The 22124-nt window shown below is 41.8% G+C and overlaps 1 protein-coding gene across 1 annotated transcript in view; it reads right to left on the bottom strand.

The window, feature by feature from the left end:
- Positions 1–3895: 3895 nt before the first annotated feature.
- Positions 3896–22124, bottom strand: part of FLG (filaggrin) — a 48874-nt gene continuing 30645 nt past the window's right edge. The window contains exons 4-5 of the mRNA XM_053889304.1: positions 9484–9631; positions 3896–7781 (exon numbers count right to left, since the gene is read on the bottom strand). Of these exons, the coding sequence (XP_053745279.1) occupies positions 3975–7781; positions 9484–9631 (3955 nt within the window). The 3' untranslated portion in view covers positions 3896–3974. The remainder of the gene's footprint in view (positions 7782–9483; positions 9632–22124) is intronic.

Raw genomic sequence — 22124 nt, 5'->3', positions numbered from 1 at the left:
AACAGGGAATCAAAAAACCATAAGGCTGATTCCAAGGAAAAATAAAGAAAAAAAAAAGAGGAAAAAAAAGCAGAAGGAAAAAAGAAAAGGATAAAAAAGCCTGATTCAAAAAGAAAAAAAAAAAAGGAAGGAAATGACAAAAACCTAATTAGAGACTATGAACCTGATTCCAAAAGAAAAAAAGAAAATGGTAAAAATGAAAAAAAGAAAAAAAAGAAAAAAGTTTTCTGTTGGTGCCTGGGGGTGGTGGTGGCTGTGCTGGCTCAGTGTCAGTCTTGCCCCAATAAATAAACAGTTGCCAGGCATGGTGGGGCAGGGTTTGGTGTAAGTGGGTCCTACTTTACTGGGGGCTGCTGTGTTGATCCCACTGTGTTGGTGTTGGGGAGAAATGGCTCCACCCCAATCTCTAGTCATCAGCTGGGGACCTCAACCCCTGCTGTTCAGGCAGCCCTCGAGGATTAGTGGGGGAAGTCACCTCGCCTGTGCCAAAACTGTCTTGCATTTCTCTTACATTTTTTCTTTGGTGCGTGTGTGGGATTAAAAACCTAAAATCTTAAGGACCCGGCACTTGGTGCGCAGCTGGGATTCAAAATCCAAAGTGATAAGTGACCGGCATGGCATGGATCCACTCCCCTCCTCTGGAGTAGAGTCTCTCTGTCCTGCTGATGAAAGGCCTTTGGCTGGCACCTGCAGGGTCTTTTGTCCTTGGGGAGGCAATAAATCCTCTTCTAAGAGGAAGGGGACTGTTTTCTCCCTGTGCATCCCAGAGATTGCTACACCACACTATGCACTCTGGGGCTAGCTCCCTCCTCCCCAGGAGTGCATGCCATGGCTCCACTCCAGAGAAAATTGCACACTTCCAAAGCTTCCAGGTTGGAGCTCCAAAATCTGTTTGCAAAAAAGAATTGGGACACTCAGTATTTCCAGCTCCCTGGTCCGTGGTCCAGAGAGGTTTTCCTCTTGTGCTAACTTGATGCTGCACTTTCTCAACCCCTCTCTTCTCTCCCTTTTGTGTCTCCACAGAAAGTGTTTCCTCCCCTCTACAGCTCCGGCATTTTCTCTTCCCCAATTCATGTCTATGCACTTTGCATCTGCCAAGCTGTCTCCCTCCAACTGTGGAGATCCTTCTGCTGCTCCGCAAATCTATTTTCTGTGTGTTCCAAGTAATCTGACCTCAATACAGCTGTGTTTGAGGAATGAGAAAAACCCAAGGTCCCCTTACTTCTCCTCCATCTTAACTCTTCCTCCTGTGTTTCTTGTTTAAGACTTCAATCTACTTTGAAGTCATAAAAATACTGTCCTGTATTTTCTTTATTGTTTAAAAATTTTTGGCTTATCACACTTTAGGTCTTTATTTGGAACTGATTTTGTGTATGGCATATGAAATGGAGATATAATTTTTTTTCACATGGAAAACCAATGATCTTGGCACTATTTGTTGAATGGTTTGTCTTTTCCCACCGAAATGCAGAATCATTACTAATATAAGTCAAGTATGCATGGGTCTGTTTCTGGATCTTCCACTGTTCTATGTGTCTGTTCTTAGAATAGTTCCACACTGTCCTGAATAATGTAACTTTGTAATATTTTGATATCTGATAAGATGACATTCCTTCTCCTTATTTAAAAATTGTCCTGGACATTTTTAATTCTTTGCTCTTCTATATAAATTTTAGAATTAGTCAAGTTTCACAAAAAGCCTTGTGGAGACTTTAAACAAAATCAACTTTATTGAGCTGTAGTTTTCATATTATAAAGTGCATATGTAATTTATGCACTGTGTAGAATAATTCCCATTACTTTTGGCTCCCTTGTGTTCCTCTTTCTAGCCAGTTATTAAGTTCATAAGTTCTCTCATTCTGAGTTAACCACTGACCTACGTTCTGTTTTTCTATTTGTCTTTAGTAACTTTCATATAAATGGAATCATATTGTATGTACTCTTTTGTGTTTAGCTTTTCTTTTTAAAGTTTTTATTTATTTTGAGAGAGTGCAAGCAGGGGATGGGCAGAGAGAGAGAGGGAGAGAGGGAATCCCAAGCAGGCTCATTGCTGTGAGTGTGAAGCCCATCGTGGGGCTCGATCCCACAAACCATGATATTGTGACCTGAGCCAAAACGCCAAAACGAAGATTTGGACGCTTAACTGATTGAGCCACCCAGGTGCCCCTGTGTGTAGCTTTTTTTGATCAATATAATGTTTTTGAGGTTAATCCATATCATGTTTGTTAATTCTTTTTTCCTTCCTAAATAATGTTTCATTATATGACAATACCACAGTTTGTTTATCTATTCATTCGTTGGTGGACATTTGGGTTGTTTCAAGTTTTGGGCTGTTATTAAAGCTGTTATGAACATTCATGTAAAAATCTTCATGTGGACATACGTTTTAATTCCACCTAAGATCTGAGTTGATGGGTGATATAGTCAGGTATATTTAACCTTGTAAGAAATCGCCACACTATTTTCCAAAGTGACTGTGTCATTTTATTTTTTCACTTGTTACATCTACACTTGGTGTTGCTAGTATTTTTAATTTTGGCCATTCTAATGGGTGTGCAATAGCATCTCATCATTCATTTGCTCATTCATTTTGAGAGAGAGAATGTGAGCAGGGGAAAGACAGAGAGAGAAGGAGAGAGAGGATCCCAAGAAGGCTGTGTTGTCAGGGAGCCTGACTCAGGGCTCAATCTCATGAACTGTGAGATCATGACCTGAGCTGAAATCAAGAGTTGGATTCTTAACCAGCTTAACAGGTATCCCTCGTGATGTTTTAAGATGTTGTTGACTAATAACATTGAACATATTTTTATGTGCTTATTGGCTATTTGTACATCTTTTTTTTTTTTTTGTGAAATGTCCATTCAGATCTTTTGCTCATTCTTAAATCGAGTTGTTAATCATTAAATTTTAAAATTCTTTGTCTATTCTGGGTTGTTTGTGAAGGACAGGACCTTGGAAAATAGCTATTTGAGTTAGTTTCTAGTTTGACTACCTGTGTGTGAGAAGTAAAACAAAGCAGGGATGAGACAGACTTTAGTATATGATCATCATAATTTGCTGTCAATTTTAATGATATCCAGTTATTTGAATCCAAAGACTTGAAACAAATATATTATAGTCAAATCAAGGAGCAATATAGCAGTGGCAGATAGTCTTCCTTTCCATCTGGGCATAAATGATGTTTTCCTACACAGAAAGACCAATGAACTACAAAAGTAGGTTGGAGACAGTATATTTCCATGCTATTGCTCTTCCTTTTTTAACATGGAGCAAATCCTTAGGAGGAGGGGGCAAGAGCTTTATTGCTGAAACCAAGTTAGAGTCCACATTTGTATCCTTTAATCATGAAAATATCCATCCCTGCTCTTTAAGAAAGAATGCTTTTATTCACTGGTGAGGGAGAAGCTCCTAGTGCCACTTTTTAATGCCATTTGTTAGCTTATTGATTAAAGATTTACCCAAGAATAGGGTCTTGGTGGTTTTGATGGGCAAAGAAACTACCAACGCTGTGCTTTTCCTTTTAGGATCTTCTCCATTCCATCACCATCCAATGTGGGGAGCTCCAAAAATTATGATCCATGTTTCTGTAAGAGAGGCTTTGGCTCCAGAACTGGTAATGCATTTCTAATACTTTGTTCTTTAGGGGTGAAAGTTTGGCTTTGGCATCTTAAAATGACTAATGAGCTCTTGAAATGATATCTCAACTAAACCCCGTGCTCCTCATATGCTTTGTATTATTCTTTCAAATGTAGTCCCACACATAATTTGTTCAACTCAGTATTTCCTAACAAAGTGCTCACATATCCTACATTCTCTGAGGAGGGAACCTTAATAACAAGGAATAGAGTACAGTTACGTGTTTAGAAGAAGAAACAGATACACCCACTTTTAAAAGAAGTTTTATAATGAATTGCTTATCTGTAACAGTGCTGTATTTCTTAAATGGCTACTTGAATGAATTTCACTTCTATTTATTATTTATCCTTAGAATTGGCACGCTGCTCTTGGATATATTCATAGAGTGGTGTGCTGCTGTGGAAATTATGGGAACTTGGGCCGGTACTTCCCCCTGCACAGTTATCTCCTCCTCTTTTATAACAGTAGTCACCTTGTCTGTTATCCTCCTTGCAAATTAACAATGTATTGGTAGTGTTGGATCTAGACTGTCCAAAAGAGGGTATCAGTTGTCCAGAGCTACAATTCGAGGAGCTTTCTACTTGTCTGTAACTGCTTCCTGATTGCCCTTCATTACAGTTTGATTCGATGAAGCCAGATTCCCATGGACCTTGGCTCCATCCTTGGCTTTGTTGCATACATGTTCTTGATTGTCCATGAATACTCTCATATACATCAGGCCCACTACCTGATAGGCTGTAACACCTACTTCTTTCTTTTTGGCCGCACCCTGACCATTCCTGGCTATTTCTTCTTGATTGATTAGGGATTGAGCCCATATGGGGTCTGTTGTATTCATTATGAGTTCCACTTGAACTTGACCTATATCTCCCTTGTTGCTCATAGCTAGAACACTGACCAGATCTAGAACCACATTGTCCAGAGGTAGATGAGTGACATGAGCCATACCTATATTGCTCAGAGCTAGAACACTGACCAGATCTAGAACCACACTGCTCAGAGCTAGATGAGTGACATGGGCCAGACCCATATTGTTCAGAACTAGAACATTGACCTGAGCTAGATCTGTGTCGTCTACAGCTAGAAGATTGACCTGATCCAGACCAATGTTGTCCAGAGCCAAAAGACTGACCTGATCCAGACCCATTCTGGCCATAGCTAGACGACTGACTAGATCCAGACCCATATTGCCCAAAGCCAGAAGACTGCCCTGACCCAGACTCATGGTAACCATATTGAGAGGACTGACCTGAGCCAGATCTATGTTGGCCATGGCTAGAAGACTGTCCTGATCCAGATGCATGTTGCCCGCAGCTTGATGACTGTCCTGAAGCAGAACCATATTGTCCATAGCTAGAGGATTGACTTGAGCCAGAACCATGTTGACCATGGCCATAAAACTGTCCTGATCCAGACCTGTGTTGACCATAGCTAGAAGATTGACCTGATTCATAGCCATGTTGCCCAAAGCCAGAAGACTGACCTGATCCAGACCCATGCTGGCCATAGCTAGAAGATTGACCTGATTCATAGCCATGTTGCCCAAAGCCAGAAGACTGACCTGATCCAGACCCATGCTGGCCATAGCTAGAAGACTGACCAGTTCTGGACCCATGTTGCCCAAAGCCAGAAGACTGACCTGATCCAGATGCGTGTTGACCACAGCTTGATGACTGTCCAGAAGCAAAACCATGTTGTCCATAGCTAGAGGATTGACCATATCCAGATTCATGCTGTGCAGAGCTTGATGACTGACCTAAGCCAGATCCATGCTCAGTGCCAGAAGACTCTCCTGAGCTATATTCATGTTGCCCAAAGCTAGAAGACTGACCTGATCTAGACCCATGATGCCCCAAACCAGAAGATTGGCCTGATCCAGACCCATGATAGCCATATCTAGAGGACTCACTTGAGCTAGATCTGCGTTGACCATAGCCAGAAGACTGTCCTGTTCCAGATGCATGTTGACCACATCTTGATGACTGTCCAGAAGCAGAACCATATTGTCCATAGCTAGAGGATTGACCTGATCCAGAACCATACTGACCATAGCCAGAAGACTGTCCTGATCCAGACTCATGATGACCAAGGCTAGAAGATTGACCTGATCCAGACTTGTGTTGCCCAAAGCCAGAAGACTGGCCTGATCCAAACCCATGTTGGCTGTGGCTAGAAGACTGACCTGATCCGGACCCATGGTGCCCAAAGCCAGAAGACTGACCTGATCTGGACTCATGATGACCATATCTAGAGGACTGACTTGAGCCAGATCTGTGTTGGCCATGGCTAGAAGACTGTCCTGATCCAGATGCATGTTGCCCACAGCTTGATGACTGTCCTGAAGCAGAACCATATTGTCCATAGCTAGAAGATTGACTTGAGCCAGAACCATGTTGACCATGGCCATAAAACTGTCCTGATCCAGACCTGTGTTGACCATAGCTAGAAGATTGACCTGATTCATAGCCATGTTGCCCAAAGCCAGAAGACTGACCTGATCCAGATGCGGGTTGACCACAGCTTGATGACTGTCCAGAAGCAGAACCATGTTGTCCATAGTTAGAGGATTGACCATATCCAGATTCATGCTGTCCAGAGCTTGATGACTGACCTAAACCAAATCCATGCTCAGTGCCAAAAGATTCTCCTGAGCTAGACTCATGTTGCCCAAAGCCAGAAGATTGACCTGATCCACACCCATGATGGCCATACCTAGAGGACTGACTTGAGCCAGATCTGTGTTGGCCATAGCCAGAAGACTGGCCTGATCTGTGTTGGCTGTGGCTAGAAGATCGACTTGAGCCAGACCTATGTCGTCCATAGCTAGTAGACTCTCTTGACCCAGACCCATGTCTACTGTGGCTAGAAGATCGACTTTGGCGAGACCTATGTCGTTCATAGCTAGAAGACTCTCCTGAACCAGACCTATGTCGGCTATGGCTAGAAGACTCACCTGAGCCATATCCATAGTGTCCACAGCTTGATAACTGTCCTGAAGTAGAACTATTTTGTCCATAACTAGAGGATTGACCTAAGCCAGACCCATGTTGCCCAAAGCCAGAAGACTGACCTGAGCCAGATCTATGTTCATAGCCAGAGGACTGACCTGATCCAGATGCATGTTGTCCACAGCTTGATGACTCACCTAAACTGGATCCTGAGCTAGACTCATGGTATTTCTGACTAGAAGATTGATTAGAACCAGATCCATATTTTCCATAATTAGAGGAATGGCCTGACCAAGACCCTTGATTTTGTCTTCCACAACTCCCTGGATAACCACCTGAGTTGGATTCATGGTATTTTTGCCTAGAAGAATAACTGGAGCCAGAACCATATTGTCCATAGCTAGAAGACTGTCCAGATCCATGTTCTTCGTGACTGTGGTTAGAAGACTGTCCTGAGCCAGACCCATGGTGACCAGAGGCAGAGGACTGAACCGAGCCAGACCCATGCTTTTGTCTTCCATACCCTCCTGACTGATAACTAGAGCTGCTGCTATGTTTTCTCTGAGTAGAGGACTCATAGGAGCTTGAATGAGTTTTGCCATTGCTTATGGACTGGCCTGATTCAAACCCATATCCCTCATAACTTGAAGACTCTCTTGATTCAGAACCCTGTTTCTGTTGTCTACCAAGTCCCGATTGACCACTTGAATTGGATCTGTGTTGCCTCTGACCAGAAGAATGACTCTCAGATCTCTCTTGCTGATGAGAGCCATGCTTGTTTTTCTTACTATCCTTGAAGTGGCCTGAACTTGACTCTCTCCTTTCCCCAGAGCTTTGCCTGTGCTCTGAACTAGATAAGCCTCCTTGATGACCCATTCTTCTGGAGCTGGACCCAGGCCTGTGTTTAATCCTTCTTCTGGAGCCCCCAGAATAGGAATTATTCTCTTCTGTACTTGACCCTGAATGACCTTGCCTTCTGTCCTCCTCTTCTGTTTCATTCTGTTCCTCTTGGTACTGGTGACTGTGGTCTGTCTGCTTTGACCCTGAAGCTTGGCAGTAATCTTGGCCGATGATTTTATTACAAGCCTGAGCCAATTTGAATATCATCAGAAGATACTCAGTAAAATCCACTTTCTTGTCATGATCTTGATCCAGATTTTGCATGATGATATCCACAGTGTCTGGATCATCTGGATTCTGTATAGGAGCAAGGTACAAGGGACAGCTATGTCACTGTGGACAACACACACCCAGTAATCCATTTGAAAGAAGACTGTAGAAATGTGAACGCTTGGTTTACTTAGGTGGAGCTCAACCACCTAGTCCTTTAGGCTGGAGTGTTCTATCCTGAGCCAAAAGAAAGAAAGAAAGAAAGAAAGAAAGAAAGAAAGAAAGAAAGAAAGAAAGAAAGAAAGAAAGGAAGGAAGGAAGGAAGGAAGGAAGGAATACATAATAAGCAATGAAGTGAGAATTTGCTAGAAGAGGATGCAACTGAAAGATGTTAGTGAACAAGGAAATTGATTATATTTTGTGAGCAATAGGTTAAATATGAATGATTAACATAATTATATATGACTTTTCTTTATTTGCCCAGTTATTCATTAACTCATTCAAAACAAAGATTTTTTTGCACCTACTATCTGCTTAGCATTGAGTTAGCTGCAGGGGATGAAGCAGTGAAAAAGTTTGTTTTCTGCCAAAATGGAAATTAAAGTTTAGTGGCTCAGACACACAAACTTAAAATTACAGTGTATTGTGATAATGTTTTAGAGAGTACACCAGAGGGGAACCAGTGGGGGTTTAAGGAAGGTTAATGAGAGGAAGTAATGTCTTTTGAAGTATTAGTTGGGCTTGGACAAATGAAGGGGTAGGAAAGAAAGGAGAGGGGACACGAGTTTTCCAGGCAGAGGGAACAACAGAGCTGGAGGTTAGAGGACACATGGCTCATACAAGGAAGAAATTATGGATTGTTAAATTTTGAGTCTCAATAGTCAAGAGATACTGCTAGAGAAACAAACAGGGATAAGATCATGCCTTTTAAGTTATGTGAAGGAACTTTAGACTTTATTTATTTTAAAAGCTGAAGGATTTTGAATTGTGCCGTAAAATGTTTAGATTTGCACTTAAGGTTGAGATTGGGAGTAGAAGGTGGCCTGAGCCAAAGGACTAGCAATAGTGATGGAGAGAAATGGGCAGTTTTGAGAGACTATTGATGAATTATATGGAGGGTAGAGGTGCTTGCTGAGACAATGAGTTATGAATGGAACCAGATTTCTGCCTTGGGCAGAAGAGGAGAAAGTTTAGAGGGAAAATGATGAGTTTCATATCTGACGTACTGAATTTAAGACACCCATAGGAATCCAAATAAGAAATATTTAGTAGGCAGTTGGATATAATGAATTGATGATCAGGAGCTAGATCTAAGCTCCCAAATATTTATTTTCAGAGCTGACATTTTAAGATGTTGGTCACCATGTTTTATGATTTAGGAGGAAGATGCTAACTTTCTGAACTCTGAGGCCTTATAGTGTCAGAATCTCAAAAATAGGCAGTCAGTCAGGTCAGTCAGGATGTTCTGGGATGAAGAAAGACAAAGGGAAGAAGATGCATTTCATCTACTTTTTCTGAGAACTATCTAATTTTTTTTATTCCATAAGAATCACATAGATAGGATATTATATAACCTATGGATTTTATCTGTTCAGTAGGATCACTTCCCTTGGTCCTGTTAATGGAAACAATTGTGGGTCAACTTTTGATCATATTTCAAGCCTTTACCAAACCCTAATCTCTATCACCAAGTAGAGAGTCCTGTAGGAATCTGACAGATGTGACAAAAAGGTGGGAAGGAGTGAAGAAGAGAATTGTAGCTGTTTTCAGTCCTGAACTGGGTTCTTACCTTCAGAATTTGTTGAAACTCATTTTCCAAAAGTTCTTTCAGTTCTGCCTTATTCAATGTGTCACATTCCCCATCCTGGGTGGCATATTGGTAGAAAAGATCAATGACAGTGACAATGCCGTGTAGGAGTTTAGGCATCTTTTTGTAAATTTAACCTAAAGGAAAAAAAAAAAGGTGAGAGACCCACCTCTTATTACTCCTTTTTCTTGCTTAAATACATAAATAGTTACAATCATTTGTAGTATTTGTTCAGAATTAATTGGGCATGATTAATTTTATCCTGTTGAAATCAAGAACCAATCCAGAGTTGACAGACTTGTTCAAGCCATGTAGCAAGAGAGTGATGAAATTAGGAACAGAATCTGTATCTCTTATTTTCATTCCTGAATGAATGTAGGAGTAATGGCTTTCTGTTTTGAGCTTCCTGCTTCTACCAAGGATAATTTTATGAACATTGCTCTGGAGCTATAGAAATCCTGGGCGTGCCGATCCACCTACTTCCTCAATTCCTCTCTAGGTGCCAGCCACCACTATGGAGGGACAGGTCCTTCATCCACATGGCATGCCTGATTCCACCCAAGGGACACCAGTGACTAAGATAGACCCTCAAGACTTGTAGGTCAGAGGAAGTAGACAAGGTGAGCAACCACAGGCCTAGGTGGTAAAGAGCTGGGGGCAGCTGCTATTGGGCCCACTTCTGTTTTCATTCTCCAAACAGGGACCGACCCTCAGGCTTTGCTGATTATATAGCAGAGAGAAAAATCTCAGTAGTCCGGGAGCAACCTGTCTAGTGGATAATTAAGCCCCATGATCTTTAAGGAAATGACCCTGAAGAAAGAAGGTGCTATAATTCCCAGTCATCTCTTCATTTTCCTTCTCAGTAAAGTTAAAATTATATCAAAGTCCCCAATGTACATTAGAAAGAAGGCTGGTGTCCAGTGCCTCTTTGTCTTAGAGCACATACTGGATTTATGGCCCAAAGTACTCCTGTTCACTTACCTAGTTCACCAGAGGAACAAGTCGGATGGAGACTGGAATGGCTTACAGGGTGCTGCTAATTGGGGATAGTGGCCTTTTTATAGAGGGGATAATGGTCCATCTTAGGGAGGAGCTGTCCTGAGATGTCCTGATTCACCACAAATAAGCCCAGCTCCACCTCCGCCTCCATCTCCACCTTCCTGGTGATTGCCCTCTTACTTCCTTACATGCTCACCTGTGATTGCACTAGCAGTTCCCAAATCTGGGCTAGTATCAGCCCCACCTGCCAGAGTCTCTGGGCGATGCAGAAAGACCTTTGTGTATTCAACAAAGTATCTAGCATAATGCATCGATAGCCAATTATGTGGACTTTAATTGGAGTGAATGGAATGTGTGCAGGGACATCATGGACTGAATGTCCAACAATCATGGGACCTGATATTTCAAAGGAACCTTAAGGATCATCCAGTCAAACTCCCATTTTGAGCTGAATTTTCTTATATGGATTTCCAACCAGAGTATCATCCAGGATATTATTACCCAGGATATAACCATTCCTCTTGAATCAATAATGACTGCACAGGCCTTCTTGTCTCTTTACCTAACCCTATTTACCAGACCTTAGTGGCCATTCTTAATATAGCTTTCGTTTTAACTACTGTTAACCTTAGGAAGAAATCCATGCTCTTTAGCAAGGTATCTCAGAAATAGCTACTGTTAATTATTTGGTGTATGTTCTTTCTGATGTATGCATGTGTGTGTACACACACGGACACATACCCTGATGTATGTGTTTATATCACTTCTAGATTATGAGCTCCTTGAGATCAGAGGATGGGCATTATTATCACCTGTGTCACCTGGAGACTCAGCACATTTCTTGGCACAAAGAAGTCCCCAATAAATGTTTGTCGAATTGAATTGAAAGAGGAGTGAGGGTCATGACTGTAGTGCTCTGCATTGATCAACTTCCACTTTTTCACAGGATTGGGGGCTGCCCTCTCTCTTGCTATCTTCACCTCAGAGGACATGATTTCACCTAAATATAAACTGAGTCCTAGGGCGCCTGAGTGGCTCAGTCGGTTGGGCGTCTGACTTTGGCGCAGGTCATGATCTCACGGTTCATGAGTTCAAGCCCCACATCCAGCTCTGGGCTGACAGCTCAGAGCCTGGACCCCACTTCAGATTCTATGTCTCCCTCTGTCTGCCCCTCTGCTGTTTGCACTCTGTCTCTCATATTGTCTCAAAAATAAATAAACATTAAAAAAAATTCAAACTGAGTCCTAGGATTGGGAATCAACACATGCTTTCTGCTTATCCCTGCGACCTTACTCTGCATTTCATCCTTTCTGAACTATGCGTATAACATGGATGTCACTGAAGCTGGGTGAAGTCACATGGACTTAAAACTTGTGCAATACAATCATCAGGATTTGGGAAAGAGTGGTAGCAACTGTTGGTAAATGATAAATTACGTGATTCCAAATTCAACCATTATGATGCTCTGTGTTTTCTTCTAGGAGCTACCCAGAGGGCTGCACGGTCAGGATCTATGCTGTGGCCGTGTTTCTTCTGGATGCCTGATTTGGGCCACGTTGTCATGATTCCATCAGAGGCGTGAGCCTTTTGCAGGTGTGACTAAGACTGTGGGGGTGCAGGAGAGGTGGAGTTTGCTGAGTGAAGACTAATTTTCTGCAGGAGCCAGTGTTTGCCACAGAGGGACGAGGGGGTTGCTGGTGGAGACTAATCCAGGTGGATTAGTCTGGTGGAGAGGTGAATCATGCTGTCAGTGCCAGTGTTCTCCTAAATGAGGGGTCAGCAAACTTTTCCCGTAAAGGGCCAGATAGTATATATTTTAGGCTGTGTGGGCCAGACAGTCTTTTGCAGCTACCCAGCTGTGCTCTGATAGTATGAAAGCATCCACAGATGATATTTAAATGAATGAGCATGCCTGTGTTTAGTAAAACTTATTTATTGACACTGACTTATTGACGATTTAAATTTCATAATTTCACAGGTCACAATTTTTTCCAGCCACTTAAAAATGTAGAAAACGTTTTTAGCTTGTGGCCCATACAAAAAGTTGGTGACACACTGCCTATGGCATTCCTGACCCTCGTTTATATTTGTTTGTCAGGAAGATTCCCCAGGAGAGGAGTCTCAGAGTGAAGAAGAGGGCTGGGAAGGGTGGGACATCAGAACCACGAGTTCCCTTGAGTGAGAAAAGTGTGCATGTCTGTTTGTGAATGTCAGCGTGTGTGGTGGTAGGGAAAGGGACCAGAACAGGGTACCGCTGGGTGCTAATAAAAGGGAGGTACCTTTTGAGTTGATGTAAGGAAGAAATTTTTAACATCTGCATTGACTAAAAGTGCAATGAGCTTTTTGCAATGTAACTTAATTCATTGCTAGGGGCATTAAAGGAATTGTCATGTATCATATAAGCAGTTTTAGTCCTTTTGGGGCTATATTTTCTGAATACCCTCCGACATCACCAACCAGAGTTATGTTGAGCTTTATTTCCTGGTTCGTGTGATGAAAACAAGAGGCATATTGAATGTGCATTTTGGCCTCTTTGCTCCCTTTTGAGCATTACTAATGTAAGAGTTGGACTAGGTTATCACAAACATCCTTTCCCACACAGAGAGTCATGATTTTACCAGAGCATGTGCTCCACAGTGAAAGGGTGGGCATGAAGATTTCCCCTCATGAATTTGGTTCATGGTTTTCCCTTTGGAGATGACAGGGTTCAGGAGAAGAGGTTTCTTATGGTATGTGTCACGTTTTAGGTTTTTCAGTACCTCCACATTTTGGCAGAAGAAAGAGAATTATGGTCCCCTTTATACCAAGCACAGTGCTTTGCATACTTACATTCATCATTTTATTAATCCCCACAACAAGTATATGATGTAGGTATTATTACCTCCATTTTGCAGATGAGAAAACAGGCTCAGAGAAAATATATAACTTGTTTTAAGTCACTTAGCTATTAAGTGGAGAAGACAGGATTCAAACTCAAATCTGCTTCTTCCTAGGAATAGCCAGGGAGTAGGGGACTATTTGTGTCTTAGAAAAGGAAGGGTTTGGAGGCATCTCCTGAGGAACGGAGTGTTTGACCTAAAACAAACCAACCAACCAACCAACCAACAAACAAACCCACAACAACCAACCCACCAACAAACAGATAAAACTGGTGAAGATCAGCAGGTGGAGTTCTCTTCCCATCCCAGTGCACTTGCGCTGCCCTTGTCCCTAGGCAGTGTTCTTTTTTTTTTTTTTTTTTTTTTTTCTCAACGTTTATTTATTTGTGGGACAGAGAGAGACAGAGCATGAACGGGGGAGGGACAGAGAGAGAGGGAGACACAGAATCGGAAAACGGCTCCAGGTTCTGAGCCATCAGCCCAGAGCCTGACGCGGGGCTCGAACTCACGGACCGTGAGATCGTGACCTGGCTGAAGTCGGACGCTTAACCGACTACGCCACCCAGGCGCCCCAAAGGCAGTGTTCTTATAGCACCATCTGCTGGGTCTTAGGAAAGTTCTGCAGAAGGTCTTTTCCTGCCTGCCCTTTCTTTCCTCTCCCATCACATCCCCTATGCAATTCCTGGTGATTCTTAATAGCTTAGTGTTTACGAAGGAGGAGACTATGCAAAAACCAGGGACATAACAAGCAGAGAATACTGATGCTCATGACTTTGGGTTAAGGGGAGTCAAAAGAAGTTGGCTATAAATTAATACTTGTCAATAGGTGTTCTTTCTAGGTACAAGAGTCATTTCCCTCTTATCTCAAAAAGTCAAAAATAAATGTGATATAATCTTATAGCTTAGCATCTATTCTCTAGGGAGTGGGGCCGGCACAGTGATCCATCTTACAGCTCCAGCCCCAGGCCCTGGAACATAGCCTGCTTGAGTATTGGTCTTCCTTTTCAGCTGTTTCTCTCTCCTGTTGGTATTTTCCCTTTTCTCCTCCAAGTTCCAGAAGATGCTCCAGATGCTGGGAATCCAGAGCTCATTCTTACTTGCACCCCCTTATTTATTCTGTCAATACCTTTCTCTAGTGTGTGTTCATCTCCTTAACTTTCTGTCTGATGCTTTTATTGGCATGACCATTCATAGCCTGTATCCCTTGTTGCTGCCTACCTGAGGCTTTCTGCATGCAGGCTTGGTTGATCATAGTAGGCAGATGGGGGAGAGTGATGGAAAGTGCTCCTTGGGGACCCTCCAAGTGTTACATGTAGGTGACACAAAACACCTGCTAGCATGGGGGACATTGGGGATGGGGGTACATCTGAGCTTCAGGTATGGGAAGGGAAGAGCCAAGACATAGATAGAGAGCCCTTGGGTGTTGGGAGTCAGATCCAGAGCCTTTGCCTGTGTGTGCATGCGTGTGTGTGTGTGTGTGTGTGTGTGTGTGTGTGTGTGTGTGTGTGAGTGTGAGAGACAGACAGAAGGAGAGGGAAGGATATATTTTTTAAAATTTTTACTCAAATTCAAGTTTGTGAACAGTGTTATATTAGTTTCAGGCGTACAATATAGTGATTCAACACTTCTGTACAACACCCTCTGCTCTTCATGACAGGTGCACTCTTGATCCTCATCACCTATTTCCCCTGTCTCCCCGTCCACCTCCCTTCTGGTAACCATCAGTCTGTTCTTTATGCCTCCACATTTTGGCAGAAGAAAGAAAATTATGGTCCCCTTTATGCCAAGCACAGTGCTTTGCATGCTTGCATTCATCACCTATTTCCTGGTTTCTCTCTCTGTCCCTCTCTCTTTTTCAAGAGGGAGGCATACTTTAGTGTGAATGTGATGAGTATGACACTGATCAGGCCCCTTTTTCTTCTCTGACTTTCCTCCAGCGCTCTTTCCTCATGGACTCTGATGAAGCCATACTGCTTCCTTGCTATTCTCTAAAACCTCCCAGGCATTCTCTTTCCTTAGGATTGCCATTAGGAATGCTTTCACCCCGAATATCCACTTGGTTTTATCCTTTATTTCCTTCAAGTGCTTGCTCAAGTGTTGCCTTCTAATAAGGCCTGCCTTGACCACTCCGTTTGGCACATGCTCCTAACATACTGTATGGTTGGCTTATTTATTATGCAGGGGTTTGAGCAGAGGAGAGACATGACCTGACTCACTGCTGTGATGATGCTTGACCGTGGGGAGCTGAGGTAGAACAAGGAAGATCAATCAGGTGAGAGGCAAGGGAATGGACGTAATCAGGGGTCTGGCTTGGATGACTGTGTGTATGGTGGTGTATGCACTAGGAAAAGCAATCAAGGAGAAAGAGGAGGCTTGAGATGAGGGGAGTGATGATGATTTCTCATCTAATTTATTCCCATCAGATCTTTCTACCTCTTCATAGCCTAACTCCATAGCGCTCCCTGTCCCTCACCTTTCATTTACTTGTCAACACTTTACAATCTGATTATTGCACCTCTTTCAGTCTTTCTTGAGGGCTCCTCTTCCTTGGCCAGTGCTTATATGTTTTTGCTCTCCAGAGCTCCATCATTAATTTCTCTGCATGTTTGGGTCAGTTTCCAGCCTTTCCACTTATTAAGTAGAGTAGTGGAGCATGAAAGAGGCAAGACATATTGTTCATAAATTTTTATTGGCTATTTTTTTTGCATTTGCATAGTCTGAAACCAGAAGCTTGGAAGTTCGATCTGTAAACTCAAAGGAATTGCAGTCACAGTGATGTGATGATGCTGTAACACCTAATACATCTCCTTAAAGGATCATGTATAATATAGAAATTTGCAGAAATGTTAGAACTTGAACTCTCACACTTAACACTCTAATGAACTCCACGTAACAAAATTTTTTATAATATTATTAAAATTTAAACTTATACTGCTAACATGCTGAAGAAGACATACACATTATCCTTCAAAAGAAGGTTAATATTAAGAAGGATTAAAGTAGATTTACATTTTTAAAGGATTTTTTAAAGTTTATTTATTGAGAGAGAGAGAGAGAGAGAGAGAAGCAGAGAGAGAGAGGCAGGGAGAGGGAGAGGGAGAGGGAGAGGGAGAGGGAGAGGGAGAGGGAGAGAGAGAGAGAGAGAGAGAGAGAGAGAGAGAGAGAGACTCCCAAGCAGGCTCCACACTGCCAGTGTGGATCCTAATACGGGGCTTGAATTCACAAACCCACGAGATCATTACCTGAGCCTAAATCAAGAGTTGGCCACTTAACTGACTGAGCCACCCGGGTGCCCCAAATAATTTACATTTTTAAAGAAAAGGGGAGAGACATAACTCTGTCCTCAAAAAGGAGTTTTTACAATAAATTCCTGTACTTTATATTTTTCTTTTCATGTCTTTGCTTAGTTCCTCTTCTGCTGGTGTCTTACTTAAGATAATGTTCCCTTTGTTCTATTTATAGGGTAGAGTGTTGGTACAAAATATAGTAACACCTTGTTTTTTTGCTTGCTTTCATTGTTACCTGTTGTCTCAGAGCTGCCATTTTGATAAATATCCTCATCCTGTCTGTACCTTCCACTGTCCCTCAGCTGACTATGGTAAGATTCCTGTCTATGCCTTACATTAAGCCCCTTGGTTTTGGTACTAAATGACTAGTAATAGTTCTACTCTCCTATTCTTTTTGGGCCTTTGCTGTTACCAGATAGGTAAGAACTGGAGACCCGAGCTCTGCTTTTGTGAACTTGATTGCCCTCTGTTCATACCAAGATCACCTGGAGAACTGGACATTATGATGCTGCTTTCTATTTACTAGAATTGAGCTGATTGTGGATATAGCTCACTTAAGTGGGTATTACTATGTTTCTATCTTCCAGTGTCATCGAGTTGAGTCCTGGTCCTTTATGGCCAGAAGTCATCTGTCCACTAGTTGATAAGTGCTTTCTATTTGAATATCCTGACTGAATTTCACAGTCACTAGAATGTCCATTGCTGGGTGCTTGTTTTCTAGTGGAAATGTATGATGGACCATGAGGGGAAGTAGATGTAGATTAAAAAAATGACAGGATTATGTGTCATTCAGGGGACTGGCTCTAAGTAGTTGGTGGTCTTCCGCCTATGTTAGATCTACACTGACCATTAGTGTCAAATTAAATTTATAGCTTATCCTTGAGTATCCAAAGTTAAATCTTTGCTCCAGACCTTGAATGATCAGAGGTATACCCTGACTGTTCAAGACTAAGCTTGTTTGTACTTCTATTCCCAGATTTCAGTGGACTGGAATCAAGGCTGAGTTCTGTTGTTTTCATATTATCCATAGTCCTATCCTGTGCTTTTGTAGTTGATGTGTTTGTAGCTATAAACCAATCCTTGCTTTTATTTACACTACTGTGTATATATTATTAGGCCGAAATTAATCTTGGGTCTGACTTGTTTGGCTTCTAAATGTGCTGTTTCTTGCCTGATTATAATTATGACTGATTTGTTCCTCTAGAGAACTTCCTGGATTCCGACTACTTATGGGTTGACGTTGTCCATTTATGACTAGACCCTGAATTTCTTGCATTGTCTTCAGAATATTCATGGATGGGTCCTTTTTGGCTTATCTTATTGAGTTCCAGTTGTCCATGGCCCTCCTCATACTGTCCATAGGTTGATATTGACTCTCTATTTGAGTCTTTGTCACTACCTTTAAACTGACAATAACTTATATCTACACTATCTATTTTTACTAGGATAAGGCTGTGTAGATGAAATTTGTCTGTAAGCTGACTTGCATGTCTGGATCTATTTTCTGATTGTTGGTGGCTTGACACACGTCTTCTGTTGTGCCAGACCTAAATTCCTCATGGGTAGACCCAAACTCCATTAGTGGGTGTCTGGTCATGATGAGATCCTGAATATCTATTATATTTTCCTGCCTGCTCCTAGTGGGAGGCTTGCCTTCTTGTTGGGTTGAATCCTGACTGTCCATGAGTGGCTCTCTGACCCCATTGCAATTCAGACTGTATGGTCCTATCTCCTTGTCTTCCTCTGTGCTGGACACATATTTCAAATGTCTGTATCTGGACCATCCATGAGTTAGTGCTGATGCTGTCCCTGAATCTTCTGCTTGTCCTTCACTCTCCCTGACCTGATGGGATACACAAAACTGAATCTTTGATGTCTGCTTGCCCTGTACCCAGATGATGATCATCTGTGTCCGGGCTGAGTCTCTAGAGCTGTGTCCTGTGTGTTTATGGAAAGATCTTTGTCTTCCTCTTATACTTGATCTTGATGGTCCACAGAATCAGACTCCCCACAAAGTCTCCTGACTTTCATGAGACCCTGAGTGTCAAGACTATTGCAATTAGTCTCCCTCTTTCCTCTTGCTTTGTCTCACAATCTGTGTCCACATAGCAATCAGCCTTTTAAATCAGCTTAAAAGAAATTTTAAATGTGCAAATCAAGAGTGTTACTTTCTTGCTTAAAACTCTCCAAGAACTTTCCATTGTACTTAGAATAGTAGACAAACTCCTTGCTATTATTCTCTTTGTGATTTGATCCTCATCAACCTTTTTGATTGTATTTTGTACCTTTATCCCCCTTGTTGATCATGCTTTAGACATACTCACTTCTCAGCTCAAAAGATTTTTCAGCCTGTATACTCCCAAGGACCTTGCCCTTTGATTTGATTGTTGGTTCTTTGTTTTCTGCATTGCTGGCTTCTTTTTTTTTTTAATTTTTTAATGTTTATTTATCTTAGAGAGAGAGACAGAAAGAGAGAGAGAGAGTGCATGAGCAGGGGAGGCACAGAGAGAGGGAGACACAGAATCTGAAGCAGGCTCCAGGCTCCGAGCTGTCAGCATAGAGCCTGAAGCAGGGCTCAAACTCACGAGCTGTGAGATCATGACCTGAGCCGAAGTTGGACACTCAACTGACTAAGCCACCCAGGTGCCCCTGCATTGCTGACTTCTGTTTGTAATTCTGTTCTCTGCTCAGATGATGCCTAATACAAGTAACTTTCCTTCCTACCTAGACACCCTGACACCTTTATTTTACTATAGTATTTATTACCGTTTGAAATTTGTTTAGTGTCTGTCTCCCCCTACAAAATGTATAAGCTGTCTGAGAGAGTGATTTTGTCTGTCTCGTTCTCTACTATAAACTCAGAAGCTAGAATAGAGCCTGGCTTATAACAGGTAGGCACTTATTAATATCTGTTGTATGAACAAATGAATATTTTTATCTATGTAGAGTCTTCTTCATTATTCCTTAGCACATTGTTTACATTGTTTCCTTTGCATGCTTAGCATATTGTTCTACATATAGGAGGTAATATACTAAATTGTAGTTGCCATTTATGGGATTATCTCATGTTATGAGTTATCATTTTGAAGGAAATTTATTTTTTTCTCTATCTCCACAGCTTTTTCATCTTTGTGTCTCTAGCATGTATCAAAGTACTTATTTAATGCTAGAACTCAATACATATTACCTGAATAAATGTAATCACTAAATTAGAATTAGATGAATCATTGGATTAGAATTTAGTCATTGCTTATCTAGATAATAGAGAATCATGGAATTGGTCTCCTTAGATCACCTCTCCTTAGATCTACCTCAGTGAAGACTTGTCTAAATTATCATATAGCCAAAAGGAGTAGAAGGACACAGAATTTCCTACATCTTTAGATTCAATAGCGCAGGAGGCAGTATGACTCATCTGTTCCACAGTAAGAACTATATGATATTTACATAAAACTCTCTGAAAATCGACAATGCTGAATCTCTTTTGGCCTGCCATGTCTTAGGGCTGTATAATGCAGCAATGCAAAGTGAGTGTAGAGCTATCTCAGAGAAGGCACATCTCTGTCCCCAATTTCCTCTCCATACAGGCTCTAATGACAACAGAGTAACAAAAATAATCAAAGCATGTATTGATGTTATGCCTTAGAGCACATTTCTAGATTTCTACCTTGGTTTATACTGAGTAGGAATAGTTGGATGGATTCCCTCTTACCTAGTTTACCAAAGATGTGAGTAAGATATGGACCAAAGTTGATGGCAGGATGCCGAAGGTGAAGAGAGTGACTTTAGCAAGCAGCTAAAGAGCCATGCTCAGGAGGAGCCATCTTTCATGAGATGGTCTGATTTATTCATAATCATATTCTGATTCACTGTATATCCACCTTTCTTTCTCTACTGTTTATTTCCCAGCGTTTTCAAGTATTCATTTCCCCTTGTGTTAGCAACTTCCAGATTTAGGTTGACATTAGTCCTGTGTAAAAGAAATTTCAGAGGAGGCTGTTTCTTCGTGTACATCTATCATCCCTTGAACTGTCTTGTGTCTTCCATATTGACCTAACAGATCCTTGATATATATTTGCTCAAGAACAGCAATCCTTGTCAGCATCTGTGCTGACAATGGATGGGCTTCTGAATCTTGATGATTCACGGGTTGCTAACAGTTTGCAGTGTGGTTAGCTAGCATCCTGAGGTGCTATTTCCTTGATTGTGTGGAGGTCACCATTTTAAACAGTGACTTGAACAACACTGTGAATAGATGGCAAACATGTATGTAAGATTCAAGATGCATGAAGATTGTATATGCCGGAATGAAATGGTGTGAAGCTTTAATAGAGGTCATTTGAATAGTGGTAGATGTTAAAAGCTGAATTTGGGAATAAAATAGCAATGTAAGCACAAGATAGAAAATATGTATTTTAGCAGAAATATGTATGAGACTGTGTGTGTGAGAGAGACAGAGAGATAGAGATTGTGAGTGGGGGAGGGGCAGAGAGAAGGAGACAGAGAATCTTAAGCAGGCTCTCCACAATCAATGCAGCGTGCATGGCTGGAACTCACAAACCATGAGATTCTGACCTGAGTCAAAAATCAAGAGTCGGATGCTTAATCGACTGAGCCACCCAGGTGCCCCTTTACTTAGATGTTTAAAAGACTGAATCCTGGAATAATGAACCCTGTCCCCACTGAGAACTTTTTCTCTTCCCATTGTGACCAGACAGAGTGGCACAGGTGTTTCTTAGTCATGTTGACTTGCACAGTGAAGCCAAGATTTAGTAAGGGGTGAAAGTGACCAAACTCCAAAGGCAGAGATCAGTGACAAATAATAATTTATATAATTTCAGACGGTTGTCCCATTAGCAATTCTGTAGTCTTCCTGCTCGATGAGCTGGAAAAGTAATATCCATTCTGTTTCTGTAAGGTCTCTCTGATGCTGATGTGGGCCAGTCATGGTTGGTCATGGGAAATGCCCTTTGAGATGTGTAACCATAATTGTAGGGCTGAAGAGGAGTTGCAGTTTTTGTTGAGTGGTTTCCAGAAGGAGGTATTTGTTACCACTTAAGGAGGAGTGATTTTGAAGTTGGTATTCCAGGTGAAATACTTTACTGTATTCCACAGCTGAAGCCAATAGTCCTGCACACCCATCAGGACTATTGGCTGCAGTGTCTGTTAAAAAATAACCCTGGTCAGGACTGTCTTAGTCTGGGCAGGATGATGGTCAGGCTGACCCCACACACATTTTGCAATTTGTCTCTGGTGTTCTTGCCCTCTGTGTTCACTACAATTGATTTGCTAGGTGATGCTCTGCTCTTAGAGGTGAAAGTGAGCCAGTTAGGGCAAGGAGAGTTTATAAGTTGGTAAAATACTCAACACATTCAATCTTTTTATTCACTGCTGCATCACTGGAGACATGGAAGGAGACATTCTTATCAGAAATGGTTGGAAAGACTGGAAGGTGAGT

This window comes from Panthera pardus, unplaced genomic scaffold (genome assembly GCF_024362965.1).
Source record: "Panthera pardus isolate Hobbes unplaced genomic scaffold, ASM2436296v1 HiC_scaffold_11, whole genome shotgun sequence".
In the NCBI taxonomy this organism is placed as follows: domain Eukaryota; kingdom Metazoa; phylum Chordata; class Mammalia; order Carnivora; family Felidae; genus Panthera; species Panthera pardus.
This window is presented reverse-complemented; position numbering and strand designations above follow the sequence as displayed.